A 16,692-nucleotide genomic window follows, 5' to 3' on the forward strand; every position below is an offset into this window, starting at 1 on the left:
CCATTACCTTCCACTTCTCCAATTTTCACTTTTAAGGTGTTGTTTTCCTCAGTTAGCTTTTGGACTGTCTTTTCCATTTGGCCAACTGTACTCTTTAAAGAGTTGTTTCTTCAGTGGATTTTTGCATCTCCTTTTCCATTTGACCAGTTCTACTTTTTAAGCAGTTTTCCAGGCTGTAGCTCTTTTTCATAATTCTCTTGCCCATAATTCTTTTCCTACTTTTTTCTTCTGCTTCATTTATATGACTTTTAAGTTCTTTTTTAATTTTTTCCATGAGTTTCTTCTGGGCTTGAGACCAGTTCCCATTTTTCTTTGTGGTTTTGCCCATAGGTGTTTTGACATTGTTGACCTCTTCTGATTTTGGGTCTTGGTCTCCCCTGTTACCATAATAATTTTCTATAGTCAGACTCTTTTTTTTTATCTTTTCCATTTCTTTTAAATTTGTGCTCCTAACCTCAGATGGAAGAGGCACAGTCTCAGGCTTTTTGTGCTAGTGGCTACAGGTCCTAGATGTTTACCTGGTGTTATGGTGATGTTGCCCTGAGGCCCCTGGGGGAACTCTTACATATGGTGCTGTACTGAAGGTTTGGGGTGAGGGATGGTTGGTGCTGCTGTAGGCTGTAGGGGTATGGCAGACTACCTAGTACTGACCATCACTCCTAGTGGTATTGTCAGGCATGTGTTGAGGCCCAGTGATGTGTTTCTGCATTCCCCAGGGCTACACTGAAGCACATGGAGGTCTAGATTGCCCTGGACTGGGCTGAGGTATGTGGTGCTTCTCAGAGCAGAGTTTGCCAATTCCTCTGGCCATGCTAAGGTACAGGGGTCCTGGTGTTGGCATCTGCCTGCTTCACCACACTGGGGCTCAGGGTCTCCTGCTGGCTTGCTGAGGTGGCGCTTGCTGCTGGTTTGCTGTGATGCTTCTTGTCCTAGAATTTGCTCTACTTTTTACCCAAGTGAGACAGACCTTTCTTGATGAACTTCCAAGTTTCTTGGGCTAAAAGATTGTTTCATCTCATCTTTGTGTTGGTTCTGTTCTTGCAGGATTTGTTTTGTGCCACTATTTTATGGTTATTTGGAGGTAAATATGGGAGAATTACAGTGATTTACAGCTTACTCCACCATATTGACTTCAGCTAGGATGCTATTTTTAAAAATTATATATGACCTATATGTTTGATCTTTAGTGTTCAATTTTGTATATGTATTTTACATATATATTATGCTATATATATATATGTGCCATATATTCCATTTCTGTGTGTACTCATGATGGTTGAATGGAATTCTAATGCATTATGTACCTACATACCTGTGATACTACCTGTGATAATTATCTGTTATATTATCCTAACATTTATTTCACATGTTTATGGACATCCCAGTGTACCTATAACGTGGAGAGATTGCATCAATATGGGTGGAGTTCAGCATCATGAAATGTTTATGGATAATGAGCATACCTAGAGCAGGAACGCTCCCCAGCCAGGTGTAAAAAAGACAACACAATGATAATGTATCTCTACATGGACTTGGATTGGATTGAATGACTTAACAAAGCCACCATGAAGGTGGCATAAGAAAGACTGAAGTAGAAAATAGAGAAATTGTAGACAGGAATTTGGAGATGATTCTTTTTGCAAGCATATATAAATAAATGCTATTATTCTTTTCATTATATACGATTAACGTTTTCATTAGAAAACTGGATTTTTTTTCAAAATTAAGTGCCTTTGGGTTATTCTGCCTCTGTCCACACCCAAAGCATTTTGGCATGTTGATAATTCAAGATTTTTAAACAATGCCAGTCAAGGGTCAGTCCCGATAGGTCCTACTGAGTCAGAGAAGTGTCAAGTAACAGATAATATGTCTGTCAGTCTCGCACTACCTTGCTAAGTTCAGAGAGGCCTATCAACAGAAGGTTAGCCCCTAGGTAATGAAGTTCTTGGTCATACTAACTTATAAAGATTGCTACCTAATTTACAGAGGGGTTATAATTTTTATTAGTATAGAGGGAATGCCCTCAGAGATAAAGCATTGAAAAATCCTTGTGCTATATAGGATATCCCCAAAAATCTTAGGATAGTTTTAAAGCTATTAAAGCTAAAAGTTGTAGCTAAAAGTTTTTAAGTTTTATTCACATAAATAAAGCCTTAAAGCTTAAATAAATCTTTAGTTAAGTTTTAATAGCTTTAAAATGCACTTAGACTTTTGGGACACCTTGCATATTCCTTGCCTCCTTAAGAAACTATTTAATGTCATTAATAGAAAGGAAACAAGAAAATTTTTACTTTCCCTCCATGAATAGGCAGCAAGGGTGTGTGAGCCTGGAATCAGGAAGACCTGAGTCCAAATTCAGCCTGAGATTGGTTGGTTGTTGTCCATTATTCTCTATGTTATTCTCTATATTCTCTATGCTAGAGTCAAGTTTCAGTGTGTCTTAATGTGGCTGATCAGACCAACATGAATTCAGAATATTCTACTACAGGTTGGGCACAAATAGTCTATCTGAATATTTGGGATGGATTCTGTAAATTTGTGCATCTCAGATTTCTTCAGTTCTTGAGTTACTTCAATTCTCCTTTGCTCATTAAGTACAGTACCTTCTCTGATGTGGGCACACCACGCTGAGTGGTCCTGTGCCAGTGTCTCCCATGTCACATAATCAATTCCAAAGTTCTTAAGAAAGACCTTGAGAGTGTCCTTGTATTGCTTCTTCTGACCACCATGTGATCCCTACCCCATGTGAGTTCTCCATAAAATAGTCTTTTTGGCAAGCATATGTTTTGCATTCAAACAATGTGGCCAGCCCATTGGAGCTACACTGTCTGAGGTAGAGTTTGAATGCTTGACTGTTTAGTTTAAGAAAGGATCTCAACATCTGGCATTTTATCCTTCCAGGTGATCTTTAAAACCTTCCTAAGACAATTCAAATGGAAACTAGTCAGTTTCCTGGCATGGCATTGCTATACTGTCCAGGTTTTACAGGCATACAGCAACAAGGTCAGTACAACATCTCTATAGATCTTCAGTCAGTCTAATACCTTTTCTCTCCTACACTTTCTTTCAGAGCCTCCCAAACACTGACAATGCATGCATGCATCAACCTCATATCAACGTGTACATCTCTGGAAAGTACCCTACCAAGGTAAGTGAACTTATCCACAGCATTCAAAACTTCTTCATTTGCTGTAACCAGTGGTTCCATATATGGATAGTGTGGTGTTGGCTGATAGAACACCTATATTTTCTTGGTGTAGTTAGGCCAAAATTAGCACAAGCAGCAGAGAATCGATCTATATTTTGTGGTATGTTAGCCTCACAGGTTCACTGAGTTGCACAATCATCTGCAAACAGAAAATCTTGCACTCACACTCCCTCCACTTTGGTCTTGGTTTGTGGCCTTTTCAAGTTAAAGAATTTAACATCACTGTGGTAACTGACCTTGATACTGTATTCATCTTTATTGAAGGCATTTGACAACATGGATGAAAATATCATGCTAAAAAGCATGGAAGCAAAAGCATTATCTTCTTTCATTTCACTAGTGATTGGAAAGCATGAAAGCATTGTCCATTATCTAGAACTGAGGCAAGCATACCATCATGAAACTGATATATAATGCTGATGAACTTCTCTGGGTAACCAAATTTTGACATAATTTTCCATAAGCCCTCATGACTAACAGTATAAAGGACCTTGGTTAGATCTACAAACATTGTATATAGACCTCTGTTCTGCTCCTGACATTTTTCCTGGAGTTGTCAGGCAGCAGACACCATATTGGCCATTCCTTGGCCCTTTCTGAAGCCACGCTGGCTCTCAGGTATATGCCCTTCTTCCAAGTAAAAGATCAACCTATTAAGGAGTTCTCTGGCAAGAATCTTGCCAGCAATGACTAAGAGAGACCTCCTCTATGGTTGTCATGGAACAATCTATTTCTTTTACTTTTATGAAGATGGACAATGGAGGCATCCTTGAACTCCTCGGGATAAACTCTTCTTGCCATATAATCTGGAAAATTTCACTCAGCTTTTGTGTGAGCAATGGACCCCCTACCTTGTAAATCTCAGCTGGAACAGAATCAACACCAGGGGTTTTGTTACACAAAAGGAGCCTAATGGCATTCAAAACCTGTTCTTTAGTTGGAACTTTAGCTAGGGAGAGATTGACTTCAACCTGAGGTGTGTGTGTTCACCCTTCATTGCCAAAGAAGACCATGCCATCAGAGAAATCATGACATGACTTGCACTCGACTTTGTTTTGAGTGAGGAAGTGTTTTGCAGGTCACCAGCCTCACTTCTCCTCCAGAGTCATCTGAATCCAATGACCAGATATTTATTAGGATGACTGGAGATGACCCAGGATGAGGCAATTGGGGTTAAGTGACTTGCCCAAGGTCATACAGCTAGTGAGTGTCAAGTGTTTGAGGTGAAATTTGAACTCAGGTCCTCCTGACACCTGACTGGTGTTCTATCCACTGCACCACCTAGTTGCCCTCAACCAGAGGTAAATGTTTGAGCAATGGCCTCAACATTGATTGATGACAGTCTGTTGAGAACACTATGGAAGTGTTCAGCCCATCTCTCTAGGATCATGTTCTTATTACTAATCAATGTGGCTCCATCAGCACTGAGTAGTTGAGATGCACCATAGGTCTTTGGCCCATAAATAGCCTTCAGGGCATCATAAAAGTGTTTTGGATTGTTACTATCAGCATAAAACTGAATTTCATCTGCCTTCTTACTGAGCCAAGAATCCTACATCTCTCTAATCTCTGCTTGTACTTTACTTTTGATGGAATTCAATTCTACCTTCTTAGAGATGGATGAACAGGGTAAACCCTGTGGCATTCTTGTTTTTCATTTAGCATCTTCTGAATTTCCCCATCACTTTCATCAAACCAATCTTGGTGTTTGTGAGTGTTCTGACCCAGATGAGTAAATGCAGTGCTGTACACCAAATCTCTGAGAGCTGCTCACTCCTTTTCTGCTCCACTGTTGCCAACCCTGTGTTGGCTCCACTTTCCTTCCAAGTCAGCAACAAACTGTTTCCTCTCAGAGAAGAGCTCTAATCTGTTGACATTAACTCTTCTGTTGGTCATTTTGCTTTTGTGAAACTGCTTTTGTTGAGTGTAATTATTCAGCTTGGACAGGATAAATCCAGCACTCTGAACTACACATTGCCTTTATCACATCCTGTCTGTCTCTTCTCCTTACAATCACATAGTCTATTAAATGTCAGTGTTTGCTGTGAGGGTACATCCATGAAGTTTTATTGCATTTAGATAAATGGAAGACAGTATTGGTGGTGAGGTCATGAGATGCACAAGTCTACAGTAGTAAGTGACCATTGCTGTTGCTGACCATCCCTCCCTAGTACTCTGTCAAGTCTAGTAATCTGTGCCTACCCTTGTGTTAAAGTCACCCAGAATTATAAATTTGAACTCTTTTGGCACATTGATGATGAGGGTCTCCAGGTCCTCATGCAATTTTTCTTTGACTTCATCAGGGTTTGTCATGGTGGGAGCACAGGAACTGATGATAGTGGCATGGTGTTTTCATGCAAGAATATCCAATTGGGAAGATGGAGGAGTAAAAAGATACACATATGCTAGCTCTGAACCCACAGCCCATAAAATATCTGTAAAGAAGAACTCCCAACAAATTCTGGAGCAGCAGAAGCCACAGAACAAAGGAGCAGAGGAGATTTCTGTTCCAGAGAGACCTGAAAAACTGACCCGAAAGGTCCGTTGCACCCTAGACCTGGAGCACAGTCCAGCCCTGTTTTGGCACTGAGAGGAGCAGATCTGAGAAGGCTTCAGGGACAGAATCTCCAGCTGCCTGCAGGGTCCTTCACCCGCAAGTGCCAAAGGTCAGTGAGAGGGTCTTTTCAGCTCGCTGAGAGGGGAGCAGGGTGTCTCCATAACTCAGGCCCCCTTGGGAGGCAACAGCAGATGCAGCAGTGGACAAGGGCTCCCAAAGCAGGCAGGAGGTTGGATCCATTGTTGGAGGTCTCCACATAAACCCCCTGAGGGAACTGAGCCCCATGTGGCAGCCCTGCCCCAACCTGAGCACCTGAACTTAATCTCAACTGAATAGCAGCCCCGCCTCACAAAAGCCCTAAGGCTGGGAAACTCAAGATCAGTTCCATTTAGCAACTAGAAAAATTTCCCTAAACCTAAAATTTCTTCTTGCCATACTCTGGTCATATGCAGGAAAAAAATTCACATATCAATAAAACTTTATGTAGGAAATTAAGATCCTAACCATGTACTTCACATAAAACCAGTGGTTTTAGAATATGGTAGAGTCAGAGGTTTATACTTCTCATCTTTAATATTCACTAAGCCTTTATTTTGCCTGTCTCAGTGATAGGAGAAACATAAGGTTCAATAAGATTAGTCCGAACCTAGTGATTCAAATTATTACTTTGTTTGGGTCTTTGACTTTTTTCATAATCTACCATGTATCACACTTGTTTGTACATATTGCTTCCACTTTCTCTCCCCTCCTTCATCTGTAAATGGGGGCTCCACTGGCTAGGACAGAGTTGCCATCTGTATCCCCTCATTGCCTTATCCATAGCAGGCACTTAATAAATGTTTGTTGAATTGAAATTCGGGGTGCAATATTGTAGGAATGACATTGGCAAGCTACAGCATTATGTAGAGGACTAAACTGGGGTAATAAGTGCACTAGAAATCAAGCAATTTGAGAATCAAAAGAAATAAAGATATTTAGACTGGAGAAGAAAAGACTTAGGGAGATCAGGATAGCTCTCTTCACAAATATATGAAGACCTCCCACATGGAAGATGATTTGTTTTGCATGCATTTGCATGGCTCTAAAAAGTAAATGTAGAACAATGGATGAGATTTACAGAAACAAAGATTTAGCTCCATATGAAGAAAAATTTCCTTGAAGAGTATGCATGTATGTAACTAAAATGCAATGAATATTTTTAGGAGTTCTTGAGTTTCTTATGATGGAATGTCTTCTAGTAGATGCTGGATGACCAATTCTGAGTAATATTGCAGAAAGGATTCTAATTCAGGTACAGATTAGACTAGATGATCAGAAGTCCACTCCAAATCTATTTGGTCACCCAGTGAATCAAGCTAATATGTAGACACATATCCCTGTGTATTCCTCATCTTTTTATATCATCTGTATACTCCAATGTATTCTACACACGTATTCTACACACAAGAAACTTGAACTGACAGGAAGTCATCACTGGATAATAGTGTAATCTTGGGAACTAGTATAATTATTATTCTATCTCCTGTCAAGGAATTGAACAAAAATTAGGTCAGAGGTCTATTAAATTCCAACCAGCCACATGTTTGACTTGTCTATAGTTTCTTTCTAACCTCTTATCTGCTCTATTTTGAAATTCAGAAGACAACAAAAACATGGTAAACATGTAACATTTAGGGTCAGAGAATGTGGATTGAAATCTTGGCTCTTCCATTTACTACCTATACACTGTTGAACAACTCATTGTGCCACCCTGGGCTTCAATTTCTTTGTTCCTAAAATGGGAGGAGGGAGAAACTGGACCATATAATCTAAGATCTCTTCCGGCCCCCAAATTATGTTCCTAAAACACTTTATGGCTATTCATATGGTTTTGGTGAAAAACAGCAAAGGTCGAATAATGCAGAAAGCCACAAGTGTTGTTGAATGTCACATAAAATGAATTGGTTAATGCAAAATACTGAATTTTTAGTTTAATTTTAGTTCAATTGGAGTTCAAATGTTTAGTTTAATAAATACTAAATAAATAATAAATTCAATTCATTGACTTGTATAATTCTCAACTTGTAGAAATTAACCTGCATTTTACAATAGTGAAAACCAAAAAAGGGCTTATAGGAGAATTTGCTTATGGTGATAAAAAGGTAACACAGATGAAATGAACAAAAGATAACCAGTTTATTTACTGTTGGAAGAGCTATCTATGTTACACGGCATTCAACTGGTAACAGAAACAAAGAGGTAAGAATCAATATAATTAACTTCCTGGTATTTTCTTAGCTCTAGATCGGCTTTTCCAACCATTTCAATGCAAGAACTACACAAATACAAGCACATATTGCATGAATCCTTCACAAGACATTCATCTAGGATTGTCCACAGTTAAAAGAAATAAAACAAGGGATGATAAATTTGCATGAAATACGTTTTCTAAACAAATCCATACATACTTGACAACAAAGTTCTTGAGTTTTAAAATAATTCGCAACACAAGAAGAGTTTTTTGTATCAGTTTTGAAATTAATCAGTACATGGGATTATTACCATCTAGAAAAATTCCACATTCTTTAACTCTGATTGGGTAAAACAACAAATTTTCAATGAAAAGTTAAAGAATTAAAGCAATAATTATGCAGTGTAGAAACCAGAGTTTGCCACAAATTGCACCAATGTTAATTCTATAATGAAAGATATCAGGATCTTGAATGGTTCATTAGATATGTAACATCATGCAAATACAAACATAATAAAATATAAAAATGGCATAAAACTCATTTTCTAAGGCTTAATACATTGATGAACAGTCAAATATGTTTGAAATTTGTGGCAATAGTTTAAAGGTAATTTATTTCCCCAGGGGTCTATTTTGTAATCATAACTGGGAACCAAAAGGGGAGAATGATTTTTGCTTTTTTTTTTTAAGTAATAAAACAGATAATGGTTCTGGAAGACTGGCTAGATGGTTTTTTTTTTTAACATTTTCCTTACCTTTTTTTGGTTCTCTGGTGTCAAATATTTACATACAAATATTTCTTTAAAAAGTTATACCTTCATAGAGAGGACTACAAGATTAACTTTCTAATGTTTGCATTAAGAAACAAAGATTAACATATAATTCTAAAAGATGTTAATTTAAAAATCAATATGTTAGCAGCCAGCAAATAAATACCAATCACACAAAAAGTGATTTGGCCCCACAGTTTATCTAGTCTTCAGTTTTAATAGGTAAATTTTAAATAATTCCACAGTAAAGATGTTCAAAATGAACTGAAGATTAAAGCCATGCATTTCTCTACGTGAAGGGGAACAAGTACATGTATCACATTCATAATGGAGAAAGAATCACATGAGAAATAAAAATTGTAAAGGCTGTATATGACGATTATGAGAAAACTTACATGACAAAAATAATCTCATGCAAACATTTGATACTGCATATGTATGTACCTGTGCCCTTAGGCGAAGGTGTTTTTTAAAATTTCTTTTTAAATAGAATATAATTGAGGACAAATCATCAATAGGGAAATATTTTTGAATCCTGAATATACTATTATGTGTAATAGGGGAAAAAAGTCTACAGAAATGGCAGCCATAATGTTTTGGATGTTAACGTGATCAGGCTGCAAAAGTAAAATATCAGTTGACTTCATGTCTTCAGGTTTCAGTGTCCCCATCTTTAAAAAAAAACAAAACGTCCCTTTCAGATAGCATTTTGCGAAATAGATAAATTCATCATGGACATCAAATAACCAGTGAACATTCACTTTAAAAAAATCCAGGAACTGAGGAATCTGTTAGTCTCATATTAGTAGTGGTTATGCTATCAACCCTAAGTTAACAGCTTTCTGAAGAAATGGATTTTCACCAAAGTTCTTTTCAAACATATTTAAACATAACAATTTAGTTACAGCCAAAACATCATTTCCCTCAAAAAGTTTCCTTCAAATTGAATGCTACTTCACATCGACAGTTAATGAATATATTTGTAGCCATAAAATGTTGCACTAGCAAAATCCAGAAAAGGTTTCTCCTGATAAGTCTTTCTGAAAGACAGTTTCTTATCTGGTTAGCAATGAACATGGAAATTGACACTCATACTCTAGTAGAAGATACGTTATCCCTTATTTGCTCCTCCTCCTCACAGTTCAGAACATGTTCATCATTGTCCTTATGTGGCCAAGGTTAAATTCATGTTTGGAAACGAGTGACTTTTCCAACACATGGAGAAGAGTAAATGTATTCACTTCCAGGACCAGCTGTTTACAAGACTATAGGCTCAAACTACTTTTCTGAAATTGACTGATTTGAAGGGTTTTTGTAGGGGAATGTTTACCAATAGTTTTCTAAGTATGACCAAGCATATTTGTTTTATTGTCCTTGGATAATCATGTTGGTCTTTGCCTATTCATTTCAGTGTTATGAATAATTACAAAAAAGAGTATAGAGTATTGCTTGATAGAAAGAAACTAACTATCTTTGTCTGCTTTTCAAAAAAGCAAATTCTTACTAGGTACACTGGAAAAAAGCTAAAATTATTAACTTATTTTCAAAAGTTACTATGTGTCCTTATGTCCAATCTGAGAATTTAAAATATTTTTTTTCTTTTAGATTTTCACAGAATTGTGTGCTTATGGAATATTAGAGCTATGATATTTTAAGGCATAATACCCTGAATTAAGGTACTTAAACCATATCAAACAACTCTGCCTCTACTCTAAAGGAGATTCCACAAACTTTTATAATAATCCATTTTAATGCAATATTTACTTGAAAAGTATTTCTTTTAGCTAAACTAAACCTCCTCGCTAACCTAAATCTTTAATCATCTTATTTCTTCTTCCTCTGTTCTCAGTGATGAGAGACAAAAAAAGGTTAGTTACTTTGTGTTTAAAACTTTTCCTCTCTTTGAAGATTCTTCCTTTTCATTTCCTAGCTGAATTATTCCCATTCTTTTAATCTTCCTCAACAGGAATTTTCTCAATATTTAGTGATTTCATTATTTTTTAGCATTCTGAGCAAAACTCTTGATTGTGAAGCCTAGAAGCAACTTAACTGCCAGTAGTTCAGTAAGTGAACAATTTTCTCCCGATTCCTTCTTGCTCCATCTACTATTAACGGACACCTCCATTGTGCTTCCCTGAAACAGCAGTAACAAACTACAATGATAACAAAGCAGGTACTGACAGCATCTTTAGCTGTTGCAATCTTGAAATTTTTTTCTGTTTTAGTCAATGCTTTTTTAATTTTTTTGTTGCTGTGGGCTATTTGTATTTTTCAAGTCTGTTACCCTACCCTTGTCCCTACTGAGGCTCAGGCTATTTGTAACCAGTTTTACAATCTTAAAGCTTATTTTCAAGTTTGATGTTTGCTTTTTCTAGTGTTGTGGTTCATTTGGACAAACCACACAAAATTTCGGGGCCTGTATCATTCTGGGTCTATAAAGAGGAGTACTAGATGATGGTTAAGAGCCTATGATTTTATGAATACCAACTGATTTTGTGTGGAGACATAGATATTCATTTCTAAGTTTTCCCATTCTAGCAAGTTTTAGCTAAAATAATTGTTTTATAAATCCTTCGAAGCAAACTTGTTTTTCTTTTCCTCTTGGCAATTCAAAACAGAAACTTTTAATATCAAACATATGCTGTAGAATTAGAGATAATACTTTTTTCTGAATTAGAGGGAAGAAATGTTCTTTGTATTTTCTACTATTTTTTTAATGGGTCATAAATCTAGTCCAGGAAACCAGATATGCAACAGAGCGTTACGGACACATATTCACATAATTTTAGAATAGTATTTCCCACTGTATCCCCAGTACCAAACATGAGAATAATGAGGAAATCTAGGAAGGTGTTCTGAGGTCCTTTTTAAAGGCAAATCTTTCCTCAGGCACAAGAGTGTTTATTTAAAAAACTATGTAGCAGCTATGTTACAATTCAGGTCCAAAAAGCATGATCATGCTTCCATAAAAAAAATGATGATTGACCTGTAATAAAAATGCATACACTGTTTATGTAGGGCACTGGATGGTCATGGTAAAATAAGGTAAGAAAAATGTTCAGGAACAGTTTGGAAATGCATTGAGAAACAGACCAGAAAGTTATGTTGAAGTGGTCACCCTTTGGCGAAGATTGGTTTCTAATTTTTTCTGAACCTAAACCGTATTGTTGTAGTGCAGAATCTCACCCATTCACCTGAAGTTGCATTTGGTAAATAGCACTGTTGCACATGCCACATATGTAGGTAAATTCTTTAGTTGTTTTGGAAATGGTAGTTGCTGCTTCTTAACTGGCACATGACAGATACACATTTCTGAAAAATAAATGTACTTTATGCCTTAGAATTTAATAACCATTGAATTTGACTGATATCCCTTAAACTCCTGAATGATTCTTGTTTGACTTTATCTCTCTGAGCATAACTTTTCCATGTGTAAAATGAGGGAGTTGGATTAGATGATCCCAAAGTTACCTTCCATTTCTAAATCCATGATCCTGTGAAAAGTGTGAACTATTTTTAGTGTGGCATCTGTAGAGAAGTCATGGATATTGTCACACGAAAATATCAAACTCTTTTTTCCTCTAAATAAATTAAGGCCACCTGACTAAGAACAAGGAATGAGGGCTTAGAGCAATTAATTGTTAGCACTTAATAGGTGGATTAGGAGCCCAAGATTGTTACACTATAGGTCAATTAGCTACTTTCCTTGTCTGTCAGGTTACTGTGCAAAATAAAGTCAGTTATTTTTGACTTATGTAAATTCACTGCTTTAAATTATTTCCTAGGAAGCTTTCTTAAAGAATCTGTATCTTAGCTAGGAACACTGGACTGTCACAAGATCATCTGTGTATCATAGGCACCTGAGTATTTGTCATAAGCTGACAATGCACTAAGGTTTAATATTTATTGTTTTTGGCAAGGAAGTTTAGCAGAAAAAAAGATCACCCTTGTCATACCAACTTTATCCAAAACTTTTAACCCCAAGTGAACTAATTTTTTTAAAAGATGCCTTTATACGTGTATATGTTTTGCCATCTCTACTTATCTGTTTACAGGTAAAGACTCATACTGGGACCTTGAATTTTGGAGAAAAAAAGAAAATTAAATGAACACATGATTTTACTTCAAGTTGTTTAGCATTCCTTTATGAGTTACCACATAAAAATAGAACAGCACCAGTTCATCTACATGTCTGAAATCCTAAAAAAAAAAAAAAAAGTATGTAATCAAACAGCTGAATAAAAGTAAATGATCATAATTAAGATCTTTCTTAGGTTTAATAATTAGTTTACAGTGGAAAACTATTATAAAATCAGAAACTAATGAATAACTAATTAGAAAATAAGTGCATAAACATAACCAGTGCAAATACAAAGTTGACATGAACATTCCAATGAACCATTTTTTAATTTTGTGCAATAAAAATGGCCAAATTCAGGCCAATTTAAATAATTAAAATCAAACTTAATTCAGCTAATTTTTCTTATTTAAACATAAACAAATTAAATACAAAAAATTGTACAATTGGTTTACATTTTACTAACATAAATTGTGGTGCAAATAAAAAAAAAATAAATACCATTGACTGAAAAAAAATTTGAATCACAATTCTGTGGCTGAATGCCGAGGATAGGATTTTGTGATTTTTCTAGCATACATTTTGTATTGGCTTAAGTACCTCTGATTTCAGAGATAAAGCCAAGCATCTGGAAACAGAATTTTTTTTTAAGTTCATATCACTGAACACTCCTTATCTAAGTTTGTAGGTGATCAGAGAAACCATCAAGTGTCCTGTCAGATTGGCCTCTGTGCTTATGGTGTACTTCTCAACCTTCTCTCCATTTCCAGTAGTGTAGAAATAAATCAAGTTTTATTCCTGTTACCAATGAGGCAGAAATGCCTGTTGGATCCTGGGGAGTAGTCTGCATAATAGCTGTACAAATTCCATTGCATTTTTTCCTCTGTTGAAGATGAAGACTAGGGATAAGGAGGCTGAGAGAGACAGTTGAGAGGGGCACACTGAGAGCTGGAATGTGGCTGCTCTTCTGGGAGAATGACATTAGGACTGAAAATGAAACACATAACAGAACAGAGAAGCAATAAGAAATGTGTACAATGTGCAAGGCAGAATGGCACATCATGATCTAAATACATTTAGCACAGATCTCATATTTAAATCTTAAGATCAGGCAAATAAATGTCATTTACATAATTTTCTGTAATAGCCATTGAAATTTCACTTTGGAGTCTCGTTATTGAATCATTTTTCAGTTAAGTCCTACTCATCGAGATTCCATGTGGAGGTGGCATCTATTTATTTATAAAACATGCTCCCCACACCTGGCTGCCTTGGGAGAGTCCTAAGGGAGCAAAATGTACACAGCACAAAAAGTTAGATGTTTCCTTGTCTTACCTTCTTCCTCTTATCCCCTCAAAGTCATCCCTCTTTATTTATGAATATTTAGCCATACTAAGGAGATTCTTGCAAGCACTCATTTCTCTGATGGATCCAAAGACATCTGAATAATTCATCTGACTATTTAAAAAATCTGGTTGCAAGGAGGGTCCATAGAAGTCTTTTTCAGTTCAGATTGGCAGTGTGAACGTCACAAAAGGATTTAAAAGCAGTTCTTTTTTTTTTTTTGTACCTAAAGCAATCTGTCCCAATATGGGAGCTACTTCAGATTTGTTTATGGGATACCTGTAGGATGGCTGAAAAAAAAATCACTCTTATATAAGCTATTTTGCTCTTCAAGGACAGTCTTTTTCCTCTCAGTTTCATCCTTTATAAATTTTTCAGATTCTTCTTTCTATAAAGCTTTTAAAAAAATGTTCATTATTTCGTTTGGCTTCACAACAATCTTTATGCCTATTTTAGAAACACCTATGTGACAGTGGATAGAGTGCTGGAGCTGGAATCAGGAGTATCTGGGTTCAAATCCTGCCTCAGATACTACCAGCTGGTTGTGTGAACCTGGGAAAGTTACTTGACTTCTGTCTGCCTCAGTTTCCTCAGCTATAAAGTGGAGATAATAGCATCTACCTCCCCCATGGCTATTGTGAGGATAAAATGAGATGATATTTGTACAGCACTCTGCAAACCTTAAAGCACAATATAAATGCTAGTTCTTATTATTATTATTTTTACATAAAATGTGATGCAGAAATTGGGGCTGAGTGATAATTTCACTTTATTAGTGATTTGCTCAAGATCATGCCATTGGGAAGGATACAGAATTAGAAGCCAGGTTATAAGGTTCAAATATGGATTCACTGCCCAGGAAGAAATAAACTGCTTAGCTCTGAACTCCTTGAGGCAGACCATGGGTCCTCATCCTTAACCTACACAATTTTCTATAATGCTTGCTGTTGCAACTTCACCCTCTACAGTAGACTTCCAGGGTTCGTATCCTGGTCAGTTCTGAACTCCATGGGAACACATATTCTTTTTCTCCTTGACCATTTCCCTCCCAGATGACACATGTACTCTTTTCCTCTCTTCATCTTTTGCTGCTTCTGAAAAAGGATATATTAATTAATTGGTTTTTTGCCTCTAAATTGTTATATTATACTATGATAAAAAGTCTGAGTACCCCCATTAGATTGAGTGCTCCTGGAGAGCTGGGAGTGTCTTTTGCCTTTCTTCATATCCTGAGCATTTAGCACAATGCCTAGCTACTGCAGAACTGACCAAGTAAATAAAATACTATGGGAGGTGGGGGTCAGGGTGGGGGTAGCTTAATTTTAGGAGAGGTATCCACACTTGGGAGCTACAGAATTAAAAAAAGTTTAAGAGATGAGGAATAGTAGGTAGAAAATGACTGTTCATTTCTTAAATGCTTCTCTTTTCAGTCTTTCCTCTTAATTATGTGATAAATATAATTTAATGTTAGCAATATAAATACATCCAAACAATCTGTAATGAAGTGAAGTTAACGTAAGATATGACTTGGGGCAAGTCACCTACACTTGGAATTGTGTGTGTTTTTCTTTCATTGCCGAAGAAGACCATGCCATCAGAAACGATGGCATGACTTGCACTTGACTTTATTTTGAGTGAGGGAGGTCTGTGCAGGTCACCAGCCTCACTTCTCCTCCAGTGCTATCTGAATCCAGTGACCAGATATTCATCAGGATGACTGGAGACGACCCAGGATGAGGCAATTGGGGTTAAGTGACTTGCCCAAGGTCACACAGCTAGTGAGTGTGAAGTGTCTGAGGTGAGATTTGAACTTAGGTCCTCCTGACTCCTGCACTGGTGCTCTATCCACTGCACCACAACTTCTTTAAATGACAAATGGGAAAAATAATCTCTGTTTTGTCTATTTCATAGGGCTGTTGTGAAAATCAATTAAAAATTTGTATAGAAATGCAAAAAAAAATTATTATTAGGAAATTACTAAGAACTATCTCTGAAAAGAGAAATATCTTCCCAATCTCTTCTCCCCCCCTCCACTCCATTCAGACACCTATTTAAAGTGAAACAAAACCTTTTTAAAAAATTCTAAACTTTATTTTGGAGAGAAAAAGTAAAAGAGGAAGACAACACAAAAAAATGTTTTGCATTAGATTGTGGGAGCAGAAATGGGCTTTTGCCTTTCTTTGTATCTTCAACATAGCACAGTGACCAGTACATAGTAGGTACTTTAAAAAAAAACTGTTGGACACACTGAGGTTTATCACAACCTTTCAATTCATTATTTAGGGTAAACTTTTTTGGGGTGGTTTTTGGTAAGAGTAATTTAATTCTTTCTGGTTTTCTAGTCAAGTAGTAATTTTATTCTTAGAGCTACATTCGCTTGGTTTATTGATTTTTGTGGTCTGTAATGTCTTCATTGTAGGGAATTCTCAGGAGGGAATCTTCCTTCACCCAAGCCTATCAACATCTTATCTGCTACCTGCAGTTAGCTGCAGTGGTACGGAGACG

General features: G+C 36.6%; 1 protein-coding gene across 4 annotated transcripts in view; it reads right to left on the reverse strand.

Moving 5' to 3' along the window:
• Positions 1-7,918: 7,918 nt before the first annotated feature.
• Positions 7,919-16,692, reverse strand: part of BICD1 (BICD cargo adaptor 1) — a 208,773-nt gene continuing 199,999 nt past the window's right edge. For 3 of the 4 annotated variants that reach the window (XM_072654354.1, XM_072654352.1, XM_072654350.1), the window contains one exon: positions 7,919-13,830. In XM_072654354.1, the coding sequence (XP_072510455.1) occupies positions 13,825-13,830 (6 nt within the window). In that variant the 3' untranslated portion in view covers positions 7,919-13,824. The remainder of the gene's footprint in view (positions 13,831-16,692) is intronic. The other variant, XM_072654351.1, reaches the window with a different exon arrangement.

Source organism: Notamacropus eugenii, chromosome 3 (genome assembly GCF_028372415.1).
Source record: "Notamacropus eugenii isolate mMacEug1 chromosome 3, mMacEug1.pri_v2, whole genome shotgun sequence".
Classification (NCBI taxonomy): domain Eukaryota; kingdom Metazoa; phylum Chordata; class Mammalia; order Diprotodontia; family Macropodidae; genus Notamacropus; species Notamacropus eugenii.